The following is a 22,887-nucleotide window of genomic DNA, read 5'->3' on the forward strand; positions in this document are numbered from 1 at the left end:
CAACCCATGCCAACCCCCCCTTCACTATTATTCATATGGTCATCCACGCACCCCAGCTATAGAGAACATCTTTCCTCCTGCCTTTGCCCCTCAACATCCACAGTTGTTGAACTTGTCACCTGACCACCAGACCCATAAGTTTTGCATTTCTGTGCCTTTTCATATGCTTTGATTGTGATTTCCTGCATGGCAGAATGGGGTTGGACTGGGTGGTCCTTGTGGTCTCTTCCAACTCTATGATTCTATGATTCTAAAGGTCCTTCCTGGGCACCAGTTTACTCCATGCATCTGATGAAGGAGACCAAGTCTACAAAAGCTTACACTGCAATTTCTTTTGCTCAGCTAGTCATAAAGGTGCTACAGTATGCCTTTGTATACATAACTATACTTTACCTTACTATATAGCTAATACAAATTCAGAGGTAGCCATGTTGGCCATATCTCTCTCTCTCTGGCTTTGCTTCGCGAACGAAGATTCAGGAAGGACTCATCCCGCGCTGGTGACTAAAAAGGCTAATCCGGGATAAACAAGTCCGGTTGCAGAAAGCACAGCGGAAAGTCTCCTTGGGTGATGTTTCCGGGTTGCGGTTCTTTCTGCATTGTCATTTCTCTTCAAGACTCATTTGCCGTGAGCTTTCGAAAGAGGCTGCAGCATCGTGGATAGTGCGTCTCCATGCCTCCCGGTGTGAGGCCAGGGCAGACCATTGTTGGTAATCAATTTGGCCAAGCCTGAGATGTTGTTTCAGGGAGTCCTTGTATCTCTTCTTTGGGGCGCCCCTCTTACGCTCTTGACCCATGGCGAGTTCACCGTAGAATACTATTTTTGGGAGGCGATGGTCCATATAGCAAAGTACAATAACATCAAAAATCCACAAAACAGTGATGCCTTTAATCGGAAAACCAAAATACACAAAATACACAATGCAAGCTTCCGAAGCTCCACTGGCTTCTTCATCAGGCAAAGAGGAGGAAAAAACAGATCTTATTTTGGATTTTGATTTGGATGTTATTGTACTTTGCTATAAATTTTGTGCATTTTGGTTGACCGATTAAAGGTATCATTGTTTTTTTGATTTTAGATATCATTGCAATGTATCTAATACATGGAACAAGATTTTCAAGCTAAGTCCAGAACATTACAGACCCCAACTTCCACCAGCTCCCTAGATAGTGCCATCAACACTGAGGAATGCTGGGTGCTGCAATCCAACAGTATCTTGAAAAGGGCAAGATTCCAATTTACTCAGTTAAACCCAAATAAAGAGATTTGATTTCCCTTTCCATGAATGAAATATAGAGCAAAATAACATATACATACTCTATTTTGATTTTTCTTGAGAAACCTGGAGTGGTTATGAAGGAGCAGCTGTGCCACATTCCCTCAGATATTTATCCCAGGACCCACAGTTTGCTCTCCATTCTTTTTTCTTACCTCTTTTCCATGGCTTCTGGGATGTCATTTCTGTTCCCTTCAGCTTCTGGACACAGACGTTGTGTGCTGCAACAACTGAATTTCGAGTTGGATTTCGATTTATAGGAATCTCTTTCAGGCAGTTCTCCAGGCCTTGAAGAGGTGGGATCCCAGAGGGTCTTGGACCTGTTTGGGAAAAGGTGAAAATCCCTGGTCAGAGAGATATTTATTTATATTTACTTATCTCTTTCTTCATTTACATTCCTCCTTCTCCTCAGAGATGAGACTTAACGCGGCTTACAAAAATAACCGATAACTTGCACTGGAGGACCTTGAGATTCCTAGAGAGATGTTATCTTGAGTAAAAAAAAATAATGTTTTATTATTTGCAGCTTTTCCACTTTCATGGGGATCCTGCACCCCTAACCCCAGCAAATATGGAGTGCCCACTGCTTCTGGAAGAGACCACAAGGGTCATCTAGTTCACCCCACTGCCAATGGAGGAATCCACAAAGTGAACCATCACACTTCCAGTTCTCATCTCACCTCCCTCCTTTGCTGACCATTCCCCACCGTCTGGCTTGTGATATCTGTCGGAAGAGCTGGCAACAGTGGAGCTGATGGCTGGCAAGAAGATCTGGTTATTTGTAGTCCCCGGAAGCTCCTCCAGGAAGTTCTCCAGGCCCTGTAAGGGAGTGCTGTTATGGCTAAGACCTATGGAGACGAGGCAAAGGAAAACATGCATCAGAGCACTGAAGTGGTTCCAGAGGTGTAGTTCAGCAGATGAGGCGCAAAACGAAAGCATTGACTCCGCAAGTAAGATTTCTAAACCTCTTTGTGAAATTCAGACCCCTAATTTCTAGCATTGAATAGAAAGAGACATTGTAAACTGTTCAAATCTAGAGCTCTTTTATTTGCTCTATCTGCATTCCCTGGGTCATTCTGCAGGCCCCATTCCTTTGAGTGCCTAAGCTGTGCTTCTTCGAATTATAGAGTTGGAAGAGACCTCAAGGGTCATCCAGCCCAACCCCATTCTGCCATGCAGGAAGACACAATCAAAGCACCCTCAAGAGATGGCCATCCAGCCTCTCTTCAAAAACCTCCAAAAAAGGAAACTCTACCACACTCCAAAGCTGCGTCTTCCACTGTCGAACAGCTCTTACTGTCAGGAAATTTCTCCTAACGTTGGCGTGGAATCTCTTTTCCTGTAGTTTGAATCCATTCCTCTGTGTCCTATTCTCTGGAGCTGCAGAAAGCACATTTGCTTCATCCTCAATAAGACCTTCCTTCAAATACTTAAACAGGGCTATCATATCACCTCTTAACCTTCTCTTCTCCAGAGTAAACATCCCCAGCTCCCTAAGGCATTCCTCACAGGGCTTCATGGTTAGCAGACCCTTCACCATTTTGGTGGCCCTCCTTTGGACACATGGCTCCAACTTCTCAGCATCCTTCTTGAATCGTGGTTCCCAGAACTGGACACAGTATTCCAGGTTGGGCCTGATGAAAGTTATGCTCAACTAAAGTCTTAAGTGACATTGATGCAATGAAGGAATACTTCACTGGAGGAGAAGAATAATTGTTTGGGGGATAATGCCTTCTTTCATTTTCTTTTTTTGCTGAAAGCCAGAATGACACAGAGGTTTGAGTGGGCTCTGGAGACCAAGGTTCGAATCCCCATTCAGCCATGGAAACCTTCTAGGTGACCTTGGACAAAACACACTCTCTCAGCTTCACAGGATGGTAAAGGCAAACCCCTTCTGAACAAATCTTACCAAGAAAAGCCCGATCTTGGGGTTGCTATAAGTAAGAAATGACTTGAAGGCACACAGCAGCAACAGCAATGTGCTTTTAAACTGATTCAGCTTAAACTGAAGAGTTTTGAACAGAAATGTTTATTTGATTTTAGCAGTACTTTGTGCATGGAAAGCAGGAGGATTAACTCACAGAAAAGGCAGTCAGTCTCCACATCTGCAGCTCTGACTTTTGTGGATTTGATTCTTCATGGATTTGATTAATGTGTTCTCTCCAGGAGTCTCTAGGTCTTCCAGTGTGACTCTATGGCCAACTTTCACCAGATGTTGCACTGGAGGACCCAGAGCTTCCTAGAGAGAACACTTCTCTAGACATTTGTAAGTACTCCAGCACAATTCTATAGTCAATTTCCAGTGGAAGTTGATCACAGAGTTGCACTGGATGACCTAGATTCCTAGAGAAGTGTTCTCTCAGATTTAAAAAAACAGAATTTTTAATTTGCATTTTTCCACTTCTATGGGGGTCTTGCACCCCTAACCCCAATGAATGTGGAGGGCCCCCTGTATAAAACATAATGTGGAAAGTCAACTGCAATTCTGCTTGATGCTAAGAGTGGAAGAGCAGTGACTGACTGGCATTAAGAGGGACTAGTGAGGGAAGGAGCTTGTTCCCACCTTCCTCCTTCCTGGTCCACCTCACTTGCTCTGGCGTCCATCTGTGTCCATCCAGGGAACTGCTGAAGCAGGAACTGACCGCTGGCGAAGAGGGCTGGGTGGCTGTCATCGTCTGAGGCAGGTCTTTCAAACAATGCTCCAAGCCTTGCAAAGGTGTGCTGTTGCAGCTAATTCCTAAGGGAAAGCATAATTTATTTTATTTGATATATCCAACTTTCAAAATATATCATTGCTTCTTGCTGTGGATTTTCAGCTCTTGCAGCAAATGCAGGCGAGACGTCAGGAATACATTTCTCCAGAATGCAGCTACACAGCTGGAAAAACCCACAGCAAACAACGAGTGCCTCGTTCTCACATCACAGGGACCACAAGTGAAAGCAGGTACCAATGATGCTGCAAAAAGAGCTGAAAACCCACAACAAAGGGTGAGTTATTTGAATGCGGGTTAAGGAGGGGAAGCCCAAACTGGGTACAGATACTGTGAAGACAGTTCGCACCCAATTCAGGGTTTTGTCTTCAGGGGTTTTCTTGGCAAGATTTGTTCAGAAGAAGTTGACTTCCCTGGAGGTTGAGAGAGTGTGACTTGTCCAAGTTCACCCAGTGGGTTTCATGGCTGAGCTGGGAATCAAACCCTGGTCTCCAGAGACATAGTCCAATGCTTAAACCATTATGCCATGCTGGCTCCTCACTGGGGGTCTTGGGGCCAGAAAAACAGCCCTGGGGGGGGGGGGAGTCCATTTCACCCAGTCATGTTCAGCCCCTGCCCACCAGAAACCCATCTCCATCTCTCACCTTCCTCCTTCCTAGACCACCTCCCTGCCTCCGGCGTCCATCGGTGGAGCCCATCTGAGGAGCTACTGAAGGAGCTGACGGCTGGGGAAGAGGACTGGCTATGTGACCTCAAGGGGGGCTCCTTCAAGCACCTCTCCAGCCCTTGCAGTGAGGCACTGTTTTGGCCAAGTCCTATGGAAGAAAACAGTGCAAAACATTTATTGCTCTCCGCCATCAGCCATTGCAAATGTCCACCAACACAGGCATGGACAGAGAGGACTGAAAAACAGAGATGTAGTTATAGGCAAAATGAGGGCATTCCTCCCCTAAATAGAAGTTCTGCCCTCTAAAGAAATCTCCTTCAGTTCCCAAATTTCCAGCATGGCAGAGAGACATTCAAAATTATTCCGGTCAATAATTGTTGTGTTTGCTGCATTTCTATCACTTGCATTCCTTTTGCATGTCCCTTTTCTTTGGATACAAAAACTGTACAGTCATCCCTCCACATTTGCAGCTTCGACTTTTGCAAATCTGATTACGGTATTCGTGAATTTGATTAATATGTTCTCTCTAGGAATCTCTAGGTCTTTTATATTTTTTGTGAGTTTTTCAGGCTATGGGGCCATGTTCTAGAAGAGTTTGTAAAAAAATTTTGACAACTGCCTTGGCTCAGTGCTAGGGAATGCTGAGAATTGTAGTTTGTTTTGGTAGGTCTCTGACAGAGAAGGAAACTACAATTCCCAGGAATCCCTAGCACTGAGCCAGGGCAGTTAAAGTGGTGTCAAACTGGATTATTTTTGCAATGTGTTTTGGCACTCAGTCATGCTCAAAATGGAGGGCATCTGGGAATTCTTCTTAGACAGAAGATTGAAATGTAGGAGAGGTCCTGGAAAAGAAAAACGTCTGGCATGAGGCCTGATCAGGTCAGAGATAATATATTCTCTCAAGGGACAATGGGATAAGGTAGGGAAGGAAATCTGTTCCACAGGAGCCCAATTATATTATATTATATTATATTATATTATATTATATTATATTATATTATATTATATTATATTATATTATAAAACATGGAGGGGTAGCTGTGTTGGCCATTTAACAAATGCAAACAAAAATCCATCAGTGATACCTTTATTGGCCAACTGAAATGCACAGTATACTTGTTGCAAGTATGGAGCTTCAAAAGCTTGCAACAAGTGTATTGTGCATTTCAGTTGGCCAATAAAGGTATCACAGATGGATAACTGTTTTATTTTATATTATTCATAACCTGCCTTTCTCCCAATATGGGATTCAAAATGGTGCTTGGCACCAATCCCAAGCTGCCCTACCATCTTCCTTCCTTGTCCATTTCCCCCTCTCTGCCATCCATCTTGGGAGTCTGTCCGGGGAACTGCCAATGGAGGAACTGATGGCCGGCGAAGACGGTTGGCTCGTGGACGCATTTGGAGGGACCTCCTTCAGACATTGCTCCAGGCCTTGCAAGGGATTGCCAAGTCCTAGAGGGAAAAGGGCCCAGATATTATTAGTATGATTATGATATTATTATTATTATTATTATTATTATTATTATTAGCTTTATTTATAAAGCGCCATAAATGTACACAGCGCTGTACAAAACCAGGTAAAATCAAAAATATATAAAAGCCTGCCTTTGGCGTACAATCTAGAAGTTAAAACAACAAATTAAAAACATCATAAGAAACAAGTAAAACAACAAATATCCAGTATTGAATCAAGCATCAGAACAACCAGGTCACAATCACAGACTCCCTGGGAACGCTTCCCTAAACAATATGGTCTTTAACTCGGCTCTAAAGCTGGTTAGAGACATGTTGAGTCGGGCTTGTAAGGGGAGGAGGTTCCAGGAGTGGGGGGCAGCAAGCGAGAAGGGACGAATCTGGGATGGGGCCGTGGAAATCCTGGGCTGGGACAGGAGACCCTGGCTACCAAAATGGAGGGAACAAGTGGGGATGTAGAGGGAAAGAAGTTGAGAGAGATAGGGAGGGGCCAGCCCATGTAGGGCTTTAAAGGTGAGCAGGTGAAGCTTGTACCGAATGCGGAAGGGAAAGGGGAGCCAGTGAAGGGATGACAACGGGGGGAGACATGGTCATACCGGCAAGCGAGTGAGGTGATAGGAGCAGCTGAGTGCTGAACAGAAATCAATGGGTGGAGGTGAGAGAGAGGAAGCCCTGCCAAGAGAAGGTTGCAGTAGTCAAGTCGAGAGACCACTAGGGCATGGACCAAAGTCTTTGCAGTAGAAGCAGAGAGATATGGACGGATTTTGGAAATATTATAGAGAAAAAAAATCTACAGACCTTGGCTGTGGCCTGGATCTGAGGGATAAATGACAAAGAGGAGTCGAAAATGAAACCAATACTGCGGGCTTCCTGAACCGGTTGAATAGAGATGTTGTCGACAGAGATAGAAAAGGAATATTGAAGGGTGGGCTTAGGAGGGAAAACAAGAAGCTCCATCTTGGTCATGCTGAGCTTCAAGCGCCAATGGCACATCCATTGGGAGACAGCTGTCAGACAAGATGAAACTTGCTGCTCAAGTCCTGCTGAAAGGTCAGGGGTAGAAAGATATAGCTGGGTATCATCAGCGTACAGATGATAAGAGAAGCCGAAAGAACTGGTAAGTTTACCGAGAGACAGTGTGTATAGAGAGACCAAGAGGGAACCCAAGACAGAACCCTGAGGAACTCCAACAGATAGGGGAACAGAGGACGAAGTCTGGCCACCCGAGACCACTGCAAAAGATCTATCTGACAGATAAGATGTAAACCAATCGAGAACGGAGCCCGAGAAGCCGAGGTCAGAAAGTAAGTCAACTAAAAGACAGAGGTCCACGGTATCGAAAGCCGCAGAGAGATCGAGGAGGACAAGGATAGAGTAAAGGCCGTTCGCCTTGGCCCACAGGAGATCATTTGAGATCTTGGTGAGGGCCATCTCTGTGGAGTGCCGTGGGTGAAAACCAGACTGGAAGGGATCCAAAATGGAGTTGGTTTTGAGAAACTCAAGACAGCGAGAATGATATCTATTTATATCCCACTTTGTTCCCACAGTTGAGATGCAAAATGGCTTACAAATTAAAAAAAATACAATTCACAATACAATACTTAACAATTAACGAAACAATAATTAATGCAGCACAATTGAGATCAACATGAACATGTTGGGCATGGCTCAAATCTCAGAGAAACTCACAAGTACAATTTTTGAACCGAGTTCAGAATATCTCTAGGAACGTGTCTCATCCTGTCTTGGCCCCGAAATACGTCTGTGATGACTACAGTAGTAGTTTCCACATCAGTGGGGCAGCTTTGAGTTTTAGGCATTATTTAGGCATTACAGTCTGAGTCATTATTTAGACATTATAAGTTGAGGTGATCTCTCAGGAAAAAAAATATGTTTTTTTAAATTTGTGGTTTTTCCACATCCATGGGGGTCCTGCGCCCCTAATCCCAGCAAATGTGGATGGTCCACTGTATTTCCAAGCTGCGGATGCAGAATCCATGGATATGGAGGGCTGACTGTACCAGCGTGACTGCCATTGATGGGAAAACCCCATAGAAGTACAATCATGAACTCAAGCTAAAGTCACAATTTTTGAGAAACCAGCTGCCACTGAAAGGTCTTGGGTGCAAATCAAATGTGGCCCCCTTACCACAGCCTGTTACCGCAGGTGATGTGGGGCAATGGGTTATCTTTTCTGGTGTCACCCATTCACTGTGCAGGTCTGGGGGGAAAGAGAAAGACAGGATGAGTCCAGGGCTCTTATTCATTTGCAGAATGTCATCCACATGATGCAAGAGGTCTCTTTCGTCTAGTCTAGATTGTAGAAATAATGCAGTTTGACACCACTTGAAGTGCTGTGGCTCCATCCTAGGGAATCTTGGGATGGGTAGTTTTACAAGATCATTTTTTGAGCCTTCTCTGCCCAAAGGAGTGCTGATGCCTCACAAAATTACAAATCCCAGGATTCTGTAGGATGGAGCCACGGCAGTTAAAGTGGTGTCAAGTTGCATTATTTCTACAATGTAGATGCACCCCAAGTGAGGTTGCATCTACATTGCAGAATTAATGCAGTTTGACACCCCTTTAACTGCCATGACTCAAGTGCTTTGGAATTCTGGGATGTGTAGTTATGTGAGATATTTATACTTCCTGTCAAAGAACTCTGGTGCCCACACCAACCTCCAAATCCCAAAAGCCCATAGCAGTGAGCCATGGAAGTTAAAGTGGTGTCAGACTGCTTTATTTCAGTAATGTGGCAGCAGCCCTTGTCTCTCATTTTTGATAGACCAGAATCTGGAGAGAATGGGAGCCCAAAGTCACAAGCTCTTACATTTTAATATACTATTATACTATTAATACTATTGCAGGGAACACTGCATGAAGCTAATGAATTTGTTATAAGTCAAAGCGTCTAGGCATCAGTTGCCTCCTACAAAGTAAGCAGCCATTCTCCGGTCCTTGTTACATAACCCATTCCACAGTTTTTGTGGCATTTTATGGAACAAAATGCCCTTTGTAAACTTCGCAGCATCAGTCTGTTCTTTTGGAAGAACATCCCTAGCCCCAGGATACAGAAATAACAGAGATACAAGCATTTTTAAGTTAGCACAGGCAAAGAGATTTTTTGTTTCCCCTTCAATATCCATGCAAAATCAGTGTAATGTACAGCTTTAACTGTCATGGCTCCATCCTATGGATTTCTAAAATCTGTAATCTGGTGGGGAGCACCTCAAATTCTCTTGTGCATTCCCTGTCACATCATGTGGGACTTCTAAATCCCTCCCCAAAAGGCAAGCCCCAGGAATCCATAGGCTGGAGCCATGACAGTTAAGACTGGTGTGAAACTGCTCTAACTATGCAGTGTGGATAGTTTCTGCTCCAAGGATGTTTTCATCCCATTTAGACATCTGGGAAGGAAGAAGCAAGAATAAAATGGGACAGAAAACAAATGGGACAGGAAAAAAAGCACTTGTTGGAAAAACTCCTCACTTGGGAGTTTAGCTTTTGGAGTCCCAGTATCCTGGCCCCCGTCTGTGTCCCCTCCCCACACAAGACCCATGAGGCCCAAAAGATGACCAAATATCTAGAAAGCCAGTGCTCAGAATTACACGGTCTTGCAGCAGAGCTCAGGAACGTTATGTTTTGTGGGACTTTTTGTAATCCCCCAAAAGTAACTTTCCCCCCAAACTCTATGCCAGTGATTCCCAAACTCTGGTCCTCCAGGTGTTTTGGACTTCAACTCCCTGAAGCCTCAGCCATCTTGGCCAATATTCTGGGAACCAAAGTCCAGAACACCTGGAAGGCTAGGGGTGTTTTTTTTTGGGCGGGGGGACTGCTTTATGCTATCACTGATGGTTCTAAACAAGACCAAGAATTTGGAAGCCCTTCATCCGATGCTGTGCACCCAGTTCCTCCTCCATTATGCATGGTACCACATTGGGACTTACATACCAAGCCTTCCTCTTCTTCCCCCTTTCCTTCTCTCTTTCCCTCCTTCTTCTTCTCCTCTTCCTCCAGATGCTAGTGTCGCTCTTTTTCCCGGGAACAGTTTAGAAGAGGGTGGCCCAGGGACGGGGATTTCTTTCAGGCACTTCAAGAGGCCATGGAGAGGGCTGGTGGCTGGACTCCACTCTGTGGTGGGAATGGAGGCGAGAATAGCTTTAACAACAACAACAACAACAACAACAACAATAATAATAATTCTTACCCACCTCTCACCATGGATCAAGGCAGGGAACAATAGCAAATCAACAGTGCAAAACATCAATTAAAAACATTAATTAAAATAAGCAACTGTTTAAACTGTTTTAAAACAGTCCACATTTAAATTTCAACATCTAAATTCACAATTTAAAAATCATCTGGATAAGCCTGCCAGAAGAGATTGGCTTTCCATGTTGTTTTAAATTCAGACAGCATACTGTATTCAGCTGTTGAAACTCTTCTGGCAGGTTATGCCACAGTTTTGGGGTGGCTGAAGAGAACGTTCTCTGGCTGACAGATGCCAACCTAAGTCCTGACTGACCGGAGCAAATGTCCGCTAGAGGACAGCTGGGAAGGGAGAGATCCCTTTCCATGTTTCCTTTAAAGCCAGCCAAAGGAAGGATCCAAGCCTCGTCTGATTGAGAATCGTCTGATCGAGGACTCAGTCTGGACTCTGCCTTACCCTCCGGATACGGGGCCCAGATGCCCTGATCCATCCTGGGCTCTGCACCACTGTGAGAGGAGCCACTATTCAACAAGCAGGGCTGGAGATATTGCTCTTCCTCTTCTTCTGGGGGTCCTTTCAGGGCTGACAAAGGGATGTCCTCTCCCTCATCTCCAGCCTCCAGTTTAACTGTGGCACAGAAATTAAAAGATATAGCCATGTTAGTCTGGAAAATCAGTATGCACAGGGATCTTGCAGCACCTTTGAGACCAACTGAAATAAGGAAGCGGGTAGAATGAGTTTTCGTAGACCTACTTCTTCAGAGGTATACTTCTGGAGTGAAGAACCCAGAGGCAGACCTACATAGTCATTTGCATCTGAGAACTTCAATTCAAATTCAAAACCTATGGGTATGGAGATGATTTGGCAAAGGCAGTTTTAACAATGGTCATCGGGGGATATAGGTAGCCAGATCACTGCAGCATTCAGCAGGAGAACAGATAATCATATGAATGAGTATATTGCAATGTAGTGTGAGAAAAAGAAAAGGATGCGATGAACAGATCAAGGGCACTTTCATGAGGATGGGGACTATATAGCGTGTGTAGTGTGCGAAAAGTGTGTAGTGTGCTAGGAAGCCACTATCACTGTTCAACCCATTGCTGATGAACTGTAGTCTGTGGATAAATTCCAGTTCTGCTGTTTCTCTTTTCAATCTTCATCTGTAGTTCTTTTGTTCAAGGACTGCTGTCTTGAGGTCTGAGATAGAATTTCCAGGGAGACTGAAGTGTTCTGCAACTGTGTGTTCCTAATGTTTGATTTATGTCCATTTATCCTCTGGCACAGAGACTAGTCTCTTTGCCCAATGTAGAGTGCTGAAGGGCATGGCTGACATAGTATGGCATAAATCACATTGGAGGATGAGCCTGTGAAAGTCCCTCTAATATTGAAGCCTGTGATGACATTCCCTGAATACAGGTGTGGCAGAGTTGGTATCTAGTTTGTGGCAATCCCATTCAATACTGCCAAGTCAGCCAGCCAGAAAAAGAGCAATCTTACCTTTCATGCCCAAGGCACTGGTCTCCTCAGCTCTCCTCTCTTGGCCAGTGGGTCCAGAGATGTTGGCAGAGTTACTGGATCCATCTGGGTATTGAAGTGGGGGACTGTTCTTTTCCCGCTTGACTTTTACTAAAGAAACCCCAAAAAGAAACATAATGACCTGTTACAGACTGCCAAAATAAAGCTGCTTCGGGTCTCTTTGGAGGTATGCTATTTAAATGATGCATGGGTCCTAAGAATCCGGAGGTCGCGCCAAAGCCATTCCTAAGCACAGGAGTGCAGCTTTGGTGCAGCTTAAGACCTATCCTGTACAGAAATCCAGAGACAAGGGAAAATGCTGCATCTTACCTCTTGCAAGGGGGAAGTCACCCTTCACTTGCGGTGCATTTATTCTCCCGCTTCCTTCTGTCTGGAAAAGATTGCCTCTTGGAGTAAGAGGAGGACCAGCTCCTTCCCTCCGTGGACTATGGGCAAGCGGCCCCTCTTCCATTGCTTCAGTTTTAACTAGATAAAGAAATGAACAATCAGGACCATTAGGGAGAAATTAAAATGCAGTCACTCGTCTATATCCATGGATTTTCTATTGCGGATTCAACTGTGCATGGCACAAAAATATTCAAAAAATATATAAATTCCAAACAGCAAACCTTGATTTTGTCATTTAATATAATGGACACCATTTCACTATGCCATTTGTATTTACTGCAACTTGATCATCCATGAATGTTGGTATTCATGGGGGGTCCTGGAAATAAACTCCAGTGGATCCCAAGGGCCCACTGTAATAACATTCGCAATAAATGAGAGCTTTGTGAAGCACTGAGGAATTGAGTAGGAATGTATTAGGGCATACAAGCTCCTACATTTTCTTGCCTCATCTATTTTACATGGTTCTGAAATATGCCAGCATCTCAGAAACCTATGGAGTGATCTTGGACCAGTCACATTCTCTCAATAAATGCTGCCAATGAAAATCAGCATGGTTGCAATGTTGGACTAGGTCTTTAGGAGCCCAGGGTTTAAATCGTCTCATTACAGCCATGGAAACCCACTGGATAACCTTGGGCAAGTCACACCCTCTCAACCTCAGAGGAAAGTAAGGACAAGCCTCTTCTCAATGAATCTTGAAATGGAAACCAGTGTAGTACATTAGTCGGAGTGTTACACTAAGGGAGCATCTACACTGTAGAAATAATGCACTTTGACACTAGTTTAAGTGCTGTGGCTCCATCCTACAGAACCTTGGGATTTGTAGTTTTACAAGGTCTTTTGCATTCTCTGCCTATGAGTGCTGGTGCCTTACCAAATCCCAGGATTCTGTAGGATGGCTCCATATAGATGCACCCTAGGAGTCCTGGAGACCAGAGTTCAAATACCAGTTCATCAGCCACAGAAACACATTGGGTAACTTTGGATATGTCACACACTCTCAGCTTCAAAGGAAGGCAAGGCAAATCTCCTCTGAAGAAATCTTACCAAGAAAACCCTATAAGAGGTTAACCATAAATTGAAATCAATTTGAAGGTGCATAACAACAACGAAGACCCTTTTAATCAATGGGATTTGGCTATGTTTTGACTGCTCATTCAACAGTTGAGTCTATGGGTCTACTCAGTTTGCAACTAACTTATAGGATTCAGTCCCAAGTGTCTAAGCAAGTTGCACAACTGTCCCTTGCTGGTGGAAGAAGTGCATGCGGTCTTGTGGTCATGTGCCATACAAAAATAGAAGTGCTACAAGGAAGAGCCAATGTGGCGTAGTGGTTTGAGTGTTGGATTACAACTCTGGAGACCAGTGTTCAATTCCCAGCTCAGCCATGAAACCCAATGGTTGACTTTGGGCAAGTCACATGCTCTCAGCCTCAGAGGAAGACAATGACAAGTCTCCTCTGAACAAATCCTGCCAAGAAAACCCCATGATAGGTTCACTTTAGGGTTTCCATAAGTTGGGAACAACTTGAAGACGCACCCCAACAACAAACTACAAGGAATCCTATGACATCTGTGGCCGCTGCAGATGCAAAATACAAGCCAAGGTAGAAAAAAGTGAGCTACCAAAACCCCTAATTTCAGAAATGGTTGTTGCACCCAAAACTCACCTCGGATGGGTGGCGATCCACCACTCCCCACATCCCTTCTTCTGTGTCCAAGGGTTTCTTGACAGCCACCAAGAGGAGTTTTACGGGGTGGTTGTTGGGGCTGGTGGACAATGAGTTCCTTCAGGCACTTCAGGAGACCATGGAGGGGCTTCTCCTCAGCTTTCATCTCTAAATGAAAGGAAGAGTATAGCTTATAGAGAACAGGTTTTCAAGCAGAGACTGGATGGTCATCTGTCAGGGGTGCTTTGATTGTGTGTTCCCGCATGGCCAAAGCGGGTTAGACTGGATGGCCTTTGGGGGTCTCTTCTGACTCTATCATTCTATGAGATAAACCCAGTAGCTCCTAATAGATTCCACATCAGTAGGATGAAGAATCTGTTTCAGGCACTTTAAAGTACTCATCCCTATTGTCCAAACCAGGGGTAGGCAACCTTTTTGAGCTGGGGGCCGGGTTGCTGTCCCTCAGACAACTGGGGGGCCGAAGCCAAAAAATAAATAATGAAATAATTTTTTAAAAATTTAAATAAATTAATAAACCGGGACAAATGTAGGACAACATTTTCAAATGGTGGACACTTTTTTTAAAAAAGTGGAGGACACACGAAAAAATTTGCTGATTTTAAAAAAAATGTTAATATAAATGCATGTTTCTGAGGCTTCTATAGACAATTGCCCCCCCAAAGGCCCCGGCGGCAACCGGCGGCAGGAACAGTCTGGGGCCGGTTCCAAGGCCTCGCCAGGCTGCATCCAGCCCGCGGGCCGCAGGTTGCCTACCCCTGGCCCAAACAAAAGATGTTAAGAACACTATGTTCATGAACATAAAGGTCTTGTCTTATATGTCAAAAGGAGACCTGATAGGTATAATTTCAATTATTATCCAAGACTGATAACTCACAGAAACTATCTTTAGCATACTGTTCATGAGTTACACGTTTGAGCTATAAAATGAGATAGTAGTCTTGGGGAGAGAATGTAAAAACCACTATTTTCTGTTTTGAAAATTAGTTTTAAAAAAATCCACCCACATAAATAGAGAGGGACTACTGTCTTTAGGCATTATATTTTAGTACCAACTCTACGACTCTATGATTCTATGATTCTATATTCCTATCTCATGATTTTTGGGAGTATTTTTCCACATGTGCAGGTTGAGGCTCCCTTATCCAGAATTATGAAACAATTCATGTTCATGTTCATATTCATGTTTAGACCTTGTGACCTTAGGCAGAATTTGTCACATATCCTGGCAGGGGTGAGTTAGAGGGGATTCCACCACATTTGGTTCCACCACCATCACAGAATCATTTAGATTCAGAGTGGTCCTTTTTTGCAATGCAACATGAACACAAAGTTGACTTCTGGGGGCATGGAGGGATTTCTCTTTAAAATGAAAATGCTAAAAATGTGGAGGGAGCCAGCATGGTGTGGTGGTTTAAGCACTGGACTAGGATGTTGCAAACCAGGGTTCGAATCCCTGCTCCATCATGCAAACCCACTAGATGACCTTGGGCCAGTTGCACTCTCTCAACCTCAGAGGAAGGCAACCCTACGCTGAACAAATCTTGCCAAGAAAACTGCACAATAGTGTTGCCTTAGTCGGAAACAACTTAAGGCACACAACAACAATACTAAAAATGTGGAAGCTGCGTGGGTGGTGAGGGGTCCCTGGTCTCAAAAACTCCCACTAAAAAGATCAGATGTGTTCCTTTGTCCCAGGCCTCCGTCCCTAGGTTACAAACCTGGTGCCATGTTCAAAGACACCTGTTCAGAAGCATCTTCCTTATCAGGTCTCATATTCACTGTCTCAGGTCCCTTCCAGTCTTTTGAGGAAGAATTGCCAGACCCAATAATGCTGCTGAAAGGGGTGAGCAGGGAAGGGCAGTCCAACTCAGCTTTCTTCTGCAAACTGGGTAACAGCTGATGGCCAGGATCTGCAATGGGTTCTGTGTGGCAAAATAATCAAGGGACAAATCAGTTGAGAACCTTCATAGGCTTACCATTGGAAAGTTGTGTATTCCTACATGGCAGCAGGGTTGGACTACATGGATTTTGTGGTCCCCTTCCAACTCTGATTCTATGGTTCTAAGTGCAGAAAACTGCAAAAACAACAATAATAGAATTTGGGTCCAACAGATGGTCTGTTACATACAGACTTGTGAATTCTAGGTGGGCATCTGAAACGGCCATATTTTGAAATATTTTGCTTACTGCCCAACTTTTCTTGACTGTGTTTTATGTCTTCTTGCAACATTTGCATTCCAAAAGCTTGGAGAGTCCTGGACTGTGGCAAATCAGAGCCTTTTCTCCACTGATTTTTTACCTTTCGGTGGATGCTCTTCTCCAACTCCAGCTTCTGTTCTGCTTGGCTCTGTGTCTCTGCTTTCACCATTCTTCAGAGAATCATGGCCTCCTGCCCTGTCCTCCTGTTCTTCATTCTCCTCATGAACAGGGAGTCCTCTGAGGAGCGTGTCTGTTTTAAGGAAACAGTGAACAGAAAGTTAGACTATCAATGACCCAAATACAGGTCTCCTTCACTTATTTTGGTATATATATATATCTATATATATATATACCAAAATATACACTTATATACAAAGAGGCTCCTTTTTGCAAAGTCTTTTTCTTCCACCTAGATTTTTTCCTTTTCAGCAGCACTGGGGAGACAGTGGCTGCATCCACCCTTGGGTTATATTGATCATCTTATATTTAGGCACCAAGATTACCTTTCCATCCTAGCTATTTGCCCATCCTTTCCCCCTTTCTTTTCCTTCTCTCATTTTGTTTTTCTTCATAAACACACCAAAAATCCAAGAGGGAATTTTAATAATTAGTTTCCTAGGAAAATGGGTGTAATAATGTGCTACTATAAACTCGTGTCTAACTCACCTGGGTTTCCGACTCACCTGCTGTGCTCTCTGTGCAAGCCTCCGCCTCCATCTCTGTTTGGGGGCTCCCATTCTGCACCCCAAATTGACAGGGCAGGTTGAGGGGGGCTTCCGTTTCACACTTCAGCAAATGATGGGCCGGGTTCCCTTCTCCAGCAAGCTCTGTGTTTGTTGCCACTTCTGGGACAGCAAATAAGCAATGCAAAAATATCCAGTCAGTAAAGGAATGCCCTTAAGGAAGCCTTCTCTTGGGGTTCGTGTTATTTAATTAAAAAAACATGAACATCTAACAATTTCTGATTTTGAAAAACAAGTATTTTTCACACCGTTTAAATAAGGCAGGGACCATTGCAAACTAGGAAAGGTGTGGAATTCCCTCCTCAGGTGGCTAAGCTACTCTCCTTCTCCTAAGCTACTCTTCATCATCATTATGATCATCATCCTTTATTTATATAGCACTATCATCATTATCGTCATCATCAATTTATACAGCGCCATCAATGTACATGACGCTTTACAAGCAACTGCAGAATAAAACATTTAAATACTATTCAATAATACTATAAAAAATTAAATATAATATTAAAATACACTGGGAAAAACCCATGTTACAGAGTCCCCTGCCCGCAGATACCAAAATCTGCAAATGCTCAAGTTCCATTGTCCCGAATGGCAGTGCATGTGCTGTGCTGCCATTAGGGAGAGCGTCCATTGTCCCATGGTGGCGTGTGCATACTGCTGCATTGCCACTGGCGACAATGGAACTTAATGATGGCACAGCCGTGTGCACTGACTAACGGTGGTGCAGCCATGTGCACGCACCGCTATTATGGACAATGCAAACTTGCTGTCCGCAGATGCTTGAATCTGCAGATGGCAAGTCTGAGGGCCAACTGTACACTTCTGGATAGGTTAGCCCTGACAGTCATCTTCTGTGTACGTACCCTGAATCTGAGACTCTATCCATTCCTCCTCTGTGCTGCTGGCAAGTGAATATGGAGGGCTGAGTGGGCCCTGGAGAATGTCAGCCATATTGCCCTGTAGGCCCAGGTGACAGAAGCGCTCCTTTCGCTCTCTGGCTTTCACTACCAGGACAAAGCAAATGTCAAATCAACAATCCTGTGATGACAATGAAGTCCTTTGGACATGTGGATAGATTGTAGGATAGAATCACACAATTGAAAATGTATTTATCCATCTGTGCACCTCAGGAAAAAGACTGAAATGCCAAAAAGTTCATGCAAAAACAAATCAGTCAGGTCCACAAGACTCCCTTCCCTTTCACCTCTCCCTCTCCTTTTTTATACCGTGGGCCATCCCTCTTCACTGGGGTTAGGGGCACAGGGGCCCTGTGAAAACTGCACATTAAAAAACATTTTTTAAAAACTGAGCAAACACTTCTCTAGCAATCTCCAGGTCCTCCAGTGTGACTCTGCCATACAGTCACAGCAGCACTGGGAGACCTGGAGATTCCTTGAGAGGTGTTTGCTCAGTTTTAAAAATGAATTCCACTGGAAGGTGACCAAAGAATTGCACTGGAGGACCTACAAAGGCCTAGAGAAGTGTTCTCTTTAGGAATCTCCAGGTCTTCCAGAGTGACTCTTTGGTTAACTTACACTGGAAGCTGACCAGTGAATCACATGAAGGACCTACAAATGGCTATAGAAGTGTTCTCTCTAGGGATCGCGAGGTCTTCCACCACGACTCTATGCTCAACTTTCGCCAGAGTGTGACCACAGAATCACACCGGAGGACCTATAAATGCCCCAAGAAGTGTTCTCTCTAGGAATTTCTAGGTCCTCCAGTGTGACTCTATGGTCAACCTGCAGAAGAGTCACAATGTAGAACTTAGTGATTTCTAGAGATAATGTATTGATCAAAACCACGAACAATAACATCTGTAAAAGTCAAAGCCGCACATGTGGAGGGCTTCCTGTCTTGCATGTGTTTATCCCTTACTACCCAGCTACAGTGCTTTGAGACCCCATTTCAACTGCAATGGCCCCATCCTATGCAATGTCAGGATTTGTAGTTCCATGGGGTATTTGTAATCCTCATCCAGAGAACTCTCCAAACTACAAATCCCCAAATTCTACAGGATGTCGCCATGGTAGAAAATAGAAAACAGCCATCCAATCTCTGTTTAAAGATGGAGTTCCTCTGAGACAGTCTATTCCACTGCCAAACAGCTGTTGCAGTAAAAAAAAAGAAAGGGTTCTTCCTAATATTTGGGTGGAATCTCTTTTCTTTGAATTGCTTGGAATTTGCATCCATTGGTTTGCATTCTAGTTTTCACTGTTACTTTCGTCTTCCTGCTTAACTTGGCTGTTTTTGCTTATCCTTTTCTACCAAGTCAAGCTTCCAGGGATAAGATAATAACATCAATCTATCCTGTTTATTTTATTTTATGCAGTTTATTTTGCAGGTTGTGACGAGATCTAAGAAGCCTACCAGGCTCAAAACATCCCCTCTCTGTCTGCCTCCCAGCAGCAAGCCTCCATTTGATAAATTGCATGACATTTTCCTCTGTCTCTCTCATCACTTCTGTCCTTAATCTCATGAATATTCCACAGCTGTCAAGCATTTCACAGTCGCTTGTCAATGAGCCTGCAAGATTTTTTTGGAGGTGGAGGAATAATCCATCACAAATTCCATAATTGACAGGAAGAAAGAGGGGGAGGCACTCCATGATTCATTTTATCTATTTATTTTTAAGGGAGAAATGAGCTGTGTTAACATAACAGACTTGTTTCATAGCCTACAGCTAGGGCTGCATCTGCACTGCAGAATTAATGAAGTTTGATACCGCTTTAACTCCACATCACAAATTCCTTGTATCTGTAGCTTGTTCTAGCACCAGCGCTCTCTCACGGAGAAGGCTAAATAGCTCATAAAACTACAAATCCCAGAATTCCACAGCATTGAGCTACGGTAGTTAAAGCGGTGTCGAACTGCATAGTGACCCCTTTGCTTTCTGATGGTTCAGTGTGCACAAACTTTGTTTCACACACATAACTATTCTCTTTCTAGTCTTCGCTTGCATTATTTTTTGGTCAAGAATTGCCACTTCTAAGGACCATGTTGTATGTCCATGAAGGCTGACGTGTTCTGCAACTACCTTATCAAGAATTTCAAAATCCTATATATTCCAAAATCCAAAATTGTCTATACGAGTGGCTGAGATAGTGACCTCTTTGCTTTCTGATGGTTCAGTGTGCACAAACTTTGTTTCATGCACAAATTTATTCTCTTTCTTTTGTATTCTTTTGTGGTCAAGAACTGCCACTTCTAAGGCCCATATTGTATATCCAAGGAGGCTGAAATGTTCTCCAGCTGCAGATTGACTCTCCCTTATCCAGATTTCCAAAATCCTACATATTACAAAATCCAACATTGTCTATACAAGTGGCTGAAATAGGGACACCTTTCCTTTCTGATGGTTCAGCGTACCGAAACTTTGCTTTGTGAACAAAATTATCTAAAATCTTATGTATAAAATTACCATCAGCCTATGTTTATAGGACATGTTGTTGTTGTTGTTGCTGTTGTTGTTGTTGTTGTGTGCCTTCAAGTCATTGTGACTTATGGCAACCCTAAGGCAAATCTATCATGGGGATTTCTTGGCAAGATTTGTTCCCAGGGGGTTTGCCACTGCTTTCCCCTGAGGTTGAGAGAGTGTGGCTTGATACAGGGTCACCCAGTATAAGTATATACAAAACAGAAATTCATTTCATGTTTAAACTTGCGTCTCATCTCCAAGAGATCTCATTATGTACAATGGGTCCTCCGTATCTGCAGGGGTTTCATTCCAGGATCCCCCATGGATGCCAACATCTATGGCTGCTCCATAGTTATATTCCTTTATGACGGCACAATGGTGCCGTCATAAAGTGGTGTCCCTTATGTAAAATGTTGAAAGCAAGGTTTGCTTTTGGGAATGTATATATATATTTTAAATTATTTTCCAAACCTGGATAAAAAAAATCAATATATGTGACTATCTATGCAAATATTCCAAAATCTGGAAAAAAATCCAAAACACATTCAGCATTTTAGATCAGGAATGCTCGATGTGGAAATCCTTTCAAGTTCGGACTAAACCCCAGAGTGGACATGGCCCTAGTGATAATGGGAATGTGACCAGAAATGTTAGCAGCATGGCCTGCACACTCACCATCGCCATGCGCCTCAGATTCGCTGCCATCATCATCGGAAACAACGATGGGGTCTTGGGGGGCTTTTCCGTGCCCATACAGAAATTCGGGAATTTCCTTGACCAGTTTCATGAGGGCGCACAGGTGAAGGCTGCTCTGATGCTCACCTGTTTGGGAGAGAGAATGATAAACCTTTAGGCAAAAATCTAGTTGTTAGACCCAACTGGAGCAAACCCATTAAACTAGTGGTTCTCACACGCGGGGGGCATGGGACCCAAGGGGGCCGCAAGAGACCCTCATCTTTCCTCCTCTTCCTCTTCCCAAACTTTTGAATGTGTAAAATTTACATACATGTTGAGTCGAATATCCAATTTCCTTAAACTGTTCTCATTTGAACAATAAAAATATTTTGTTTCCTTCTTGTGCGTATTTTCCTTCGCACATTCATACGTATTCCTATTTTGCACATTCCTATTCATATTTTAATGTTTATTTCCTTATAAAACATTAAAATATGAATAAGAAGATTCAAATTAAGAACATGTATGAATGTGCAAATGAAAACGTGCACACTAAATAAACAAAATGTTCTTATTCATATACCATGTTGTGTGGGGTGAAGGGGCATGTAGATGTAAAGGAGGGGTGCCAAGGGTAAAAGGTTTTGAGTACCATCTGTAGGATGGAGCCATGGCAGTTAAAGGGGTGTCAAAGTGCTTTATTTCTACAATGTAGATGCACTCTATGTTAAAAGAGGGATACCTACATTTGAAAACCAATCCAGAGGAACCATGGGGAGTCCTACAAGCCCATAAAAGAGCATCTGGGACCAACACTCAACCTGTGGGCTACACTTTGCCCATCACTGATGTACACAATCTTTACCCTTCCTATTCCTTCTTGTGTCTCTTACCATCCCCGTCATTAGTTGGAGTCAGGCACCGGTCCTCTTTGCGATTCATGCCCTCCAAGTCCCAAGGTCCTTCCAGATCGTCTGGAAAAGAGGGTCCTCCACCTGAAAGAAAAAGACAACAGCCGGTCAGAAACATTATCAGAAACAGTCCCTCCCAAAACAGGGACATCTCTCTTTAACTCCCCACCAGCCACCACCTTAAAAGAGCCAGAGTGCATAGTCGTTTGAGCATCGGGAGACCGGGGTTCGAATCCCGGCTTGGCCATGGAAAGCCACTGGATGATCTTGGGTAAGTCACATTCTCTCAGCCTTGGAGGATAGCAATGGCAAACCCTCTCTGCTAAGAAAACCCTGTGATAATTAATTAATAATTTGTTTTATTTATATACCGCTATTCCAAAGATCATAGCGGTGAACAGCAAGTAAGCTAATTAGCAAGTAAGCTAATTTGCCCCCAACAGTCTGGGTACTCATTTTAGCTCCCTCCTCGGAAGGATGCAAGCCTGAGTCGAGCTTGAGCCCTTTTGCTGGTCTTGAACTCGCAACCTTGTGGTTTCGAGTGAATGGCTGCAGTACAGGCATTTAACCACTGCGCCATCAGGGCTCCATAGGATTCGGCTTAGTGTCGCTATAAGTTGGGAATGACTTGAAGGCACACAACAACAACAAACCACCGCCACCCTGGTTTAGAGAGAGTGGGGGACAAAGACAGTCTCTGTACTATTTCCTATTCTGAGACTTTTTGGCAGCTGAAGCAGCATCAAAGTGCATTAATTCTGCAGTGTAGATGCAGCCTAAAACAGAACACGTTTGACTTTATGGCATCACAAGATTCTTTCTTGTACTGACTAGTCCTTCTCAAAGAGACTTGGCCATGTAGAAAAATGCAGCTAGTTAATACAGAGAAGCAAACAGGGCATAGTGCTTTGGATTTGGGATTATGACTCTATAGACCAGGATTCGAATCCTCGCTCAGCCATGGAAACCCACTGAGTGACC

At 43.8% G+C, this 22,887-nt stretch overlaps 1 protein-coding gene across 3 annotated transcripts in view; it reads right to left on the bottom strand.

The window, feature by feature from the left end:
* The window catches only part of LOC149310152 (uncharacterized), a 45,938-nt gene that overhangs the window by 10,378 nt on the left and 12,673 nt on the right, over positions 1-22,887 (bottom strand). For 2 of the 3 annotated variants that reach the window (XM_089533798.1, XM_089533799.1), the window contains exons 4-20: positions 21,889-21,990; positions 20,996-21,142; positions 17,766-17,906; positions 16,840-17,001; positions 16,257-16,406; positions 15,676-15,879; positions 13,937-14,104; positions 12,187-12,342; positions 11,839-11,967; positions 10,798-10,968; positions 10,083-10,262; positions 8,281-8,352; positions 5,943-6,110; positions 4,633-4,803; positions 3,841-4,014; positions 1,958-2,125; positions 1,433-1,597 (exon numbers count right to left, since the gene is read on the bottom strand). In XM_089533798.1, coding sequence (XP_089389924.1) covers positions 1,433-1,597; positions 1,958-2,125; positions 3,841-4,014; positions 4,633-4,803; positions 5,943-6,110; positions 8,281-8,352; positions 10,083-10,262; positions 10,798-10,968; positions 11,839-11,967; positions 12,187-12,342; positions 13,937-14,104; positions 15,676-15,879; positions 16,257-16,406; positions 16,840-17,001; positions 17,766-17,906; positions 20,996-21,142; positions 21,889-21,990 — 2,628 coding nt within the window. The remainder of the gene's footprint in view (positions 1-1,432; positions 1,598-1,957; positions 2,126-3,840; positions 4,015-4,632; positions 4,804-5,942; positions 6,111-8,280; positions 8,353-10,082; positions 10,263-10,797; positions 10,969-11,838; positions 11,968-12,186; positions 12,343-13,936; positions 14,105-15,675; positions 15,880-16,256; positions 16,407-16,839; positions 17,002-17,765; positions 17,907-20,995; positions 21,143-21,888; positions 21,991-22,887) is intronic. The other variant, XM_089533800.1, reaches the window with a different exon arrangement.

The sequence above is a fragment of the Sceloporus occidentalis genome, unplaced genomic scaffold (assembly GCF_023333645.1).
Source record: "Sceloporus occidentalis isolate IW3139 unplaced genomic scaffold, rSceOcc1.0.p SCAF_7, whole genome shotgun sequence".
NCBI classification, from domain to species: domain Eukaryota; kingdom Metazoa; phylum Chordata; class Lepidosauria; order Squamata; family Phrynosomatidae; genus Sceloporus; species Sceloporus occidentalis.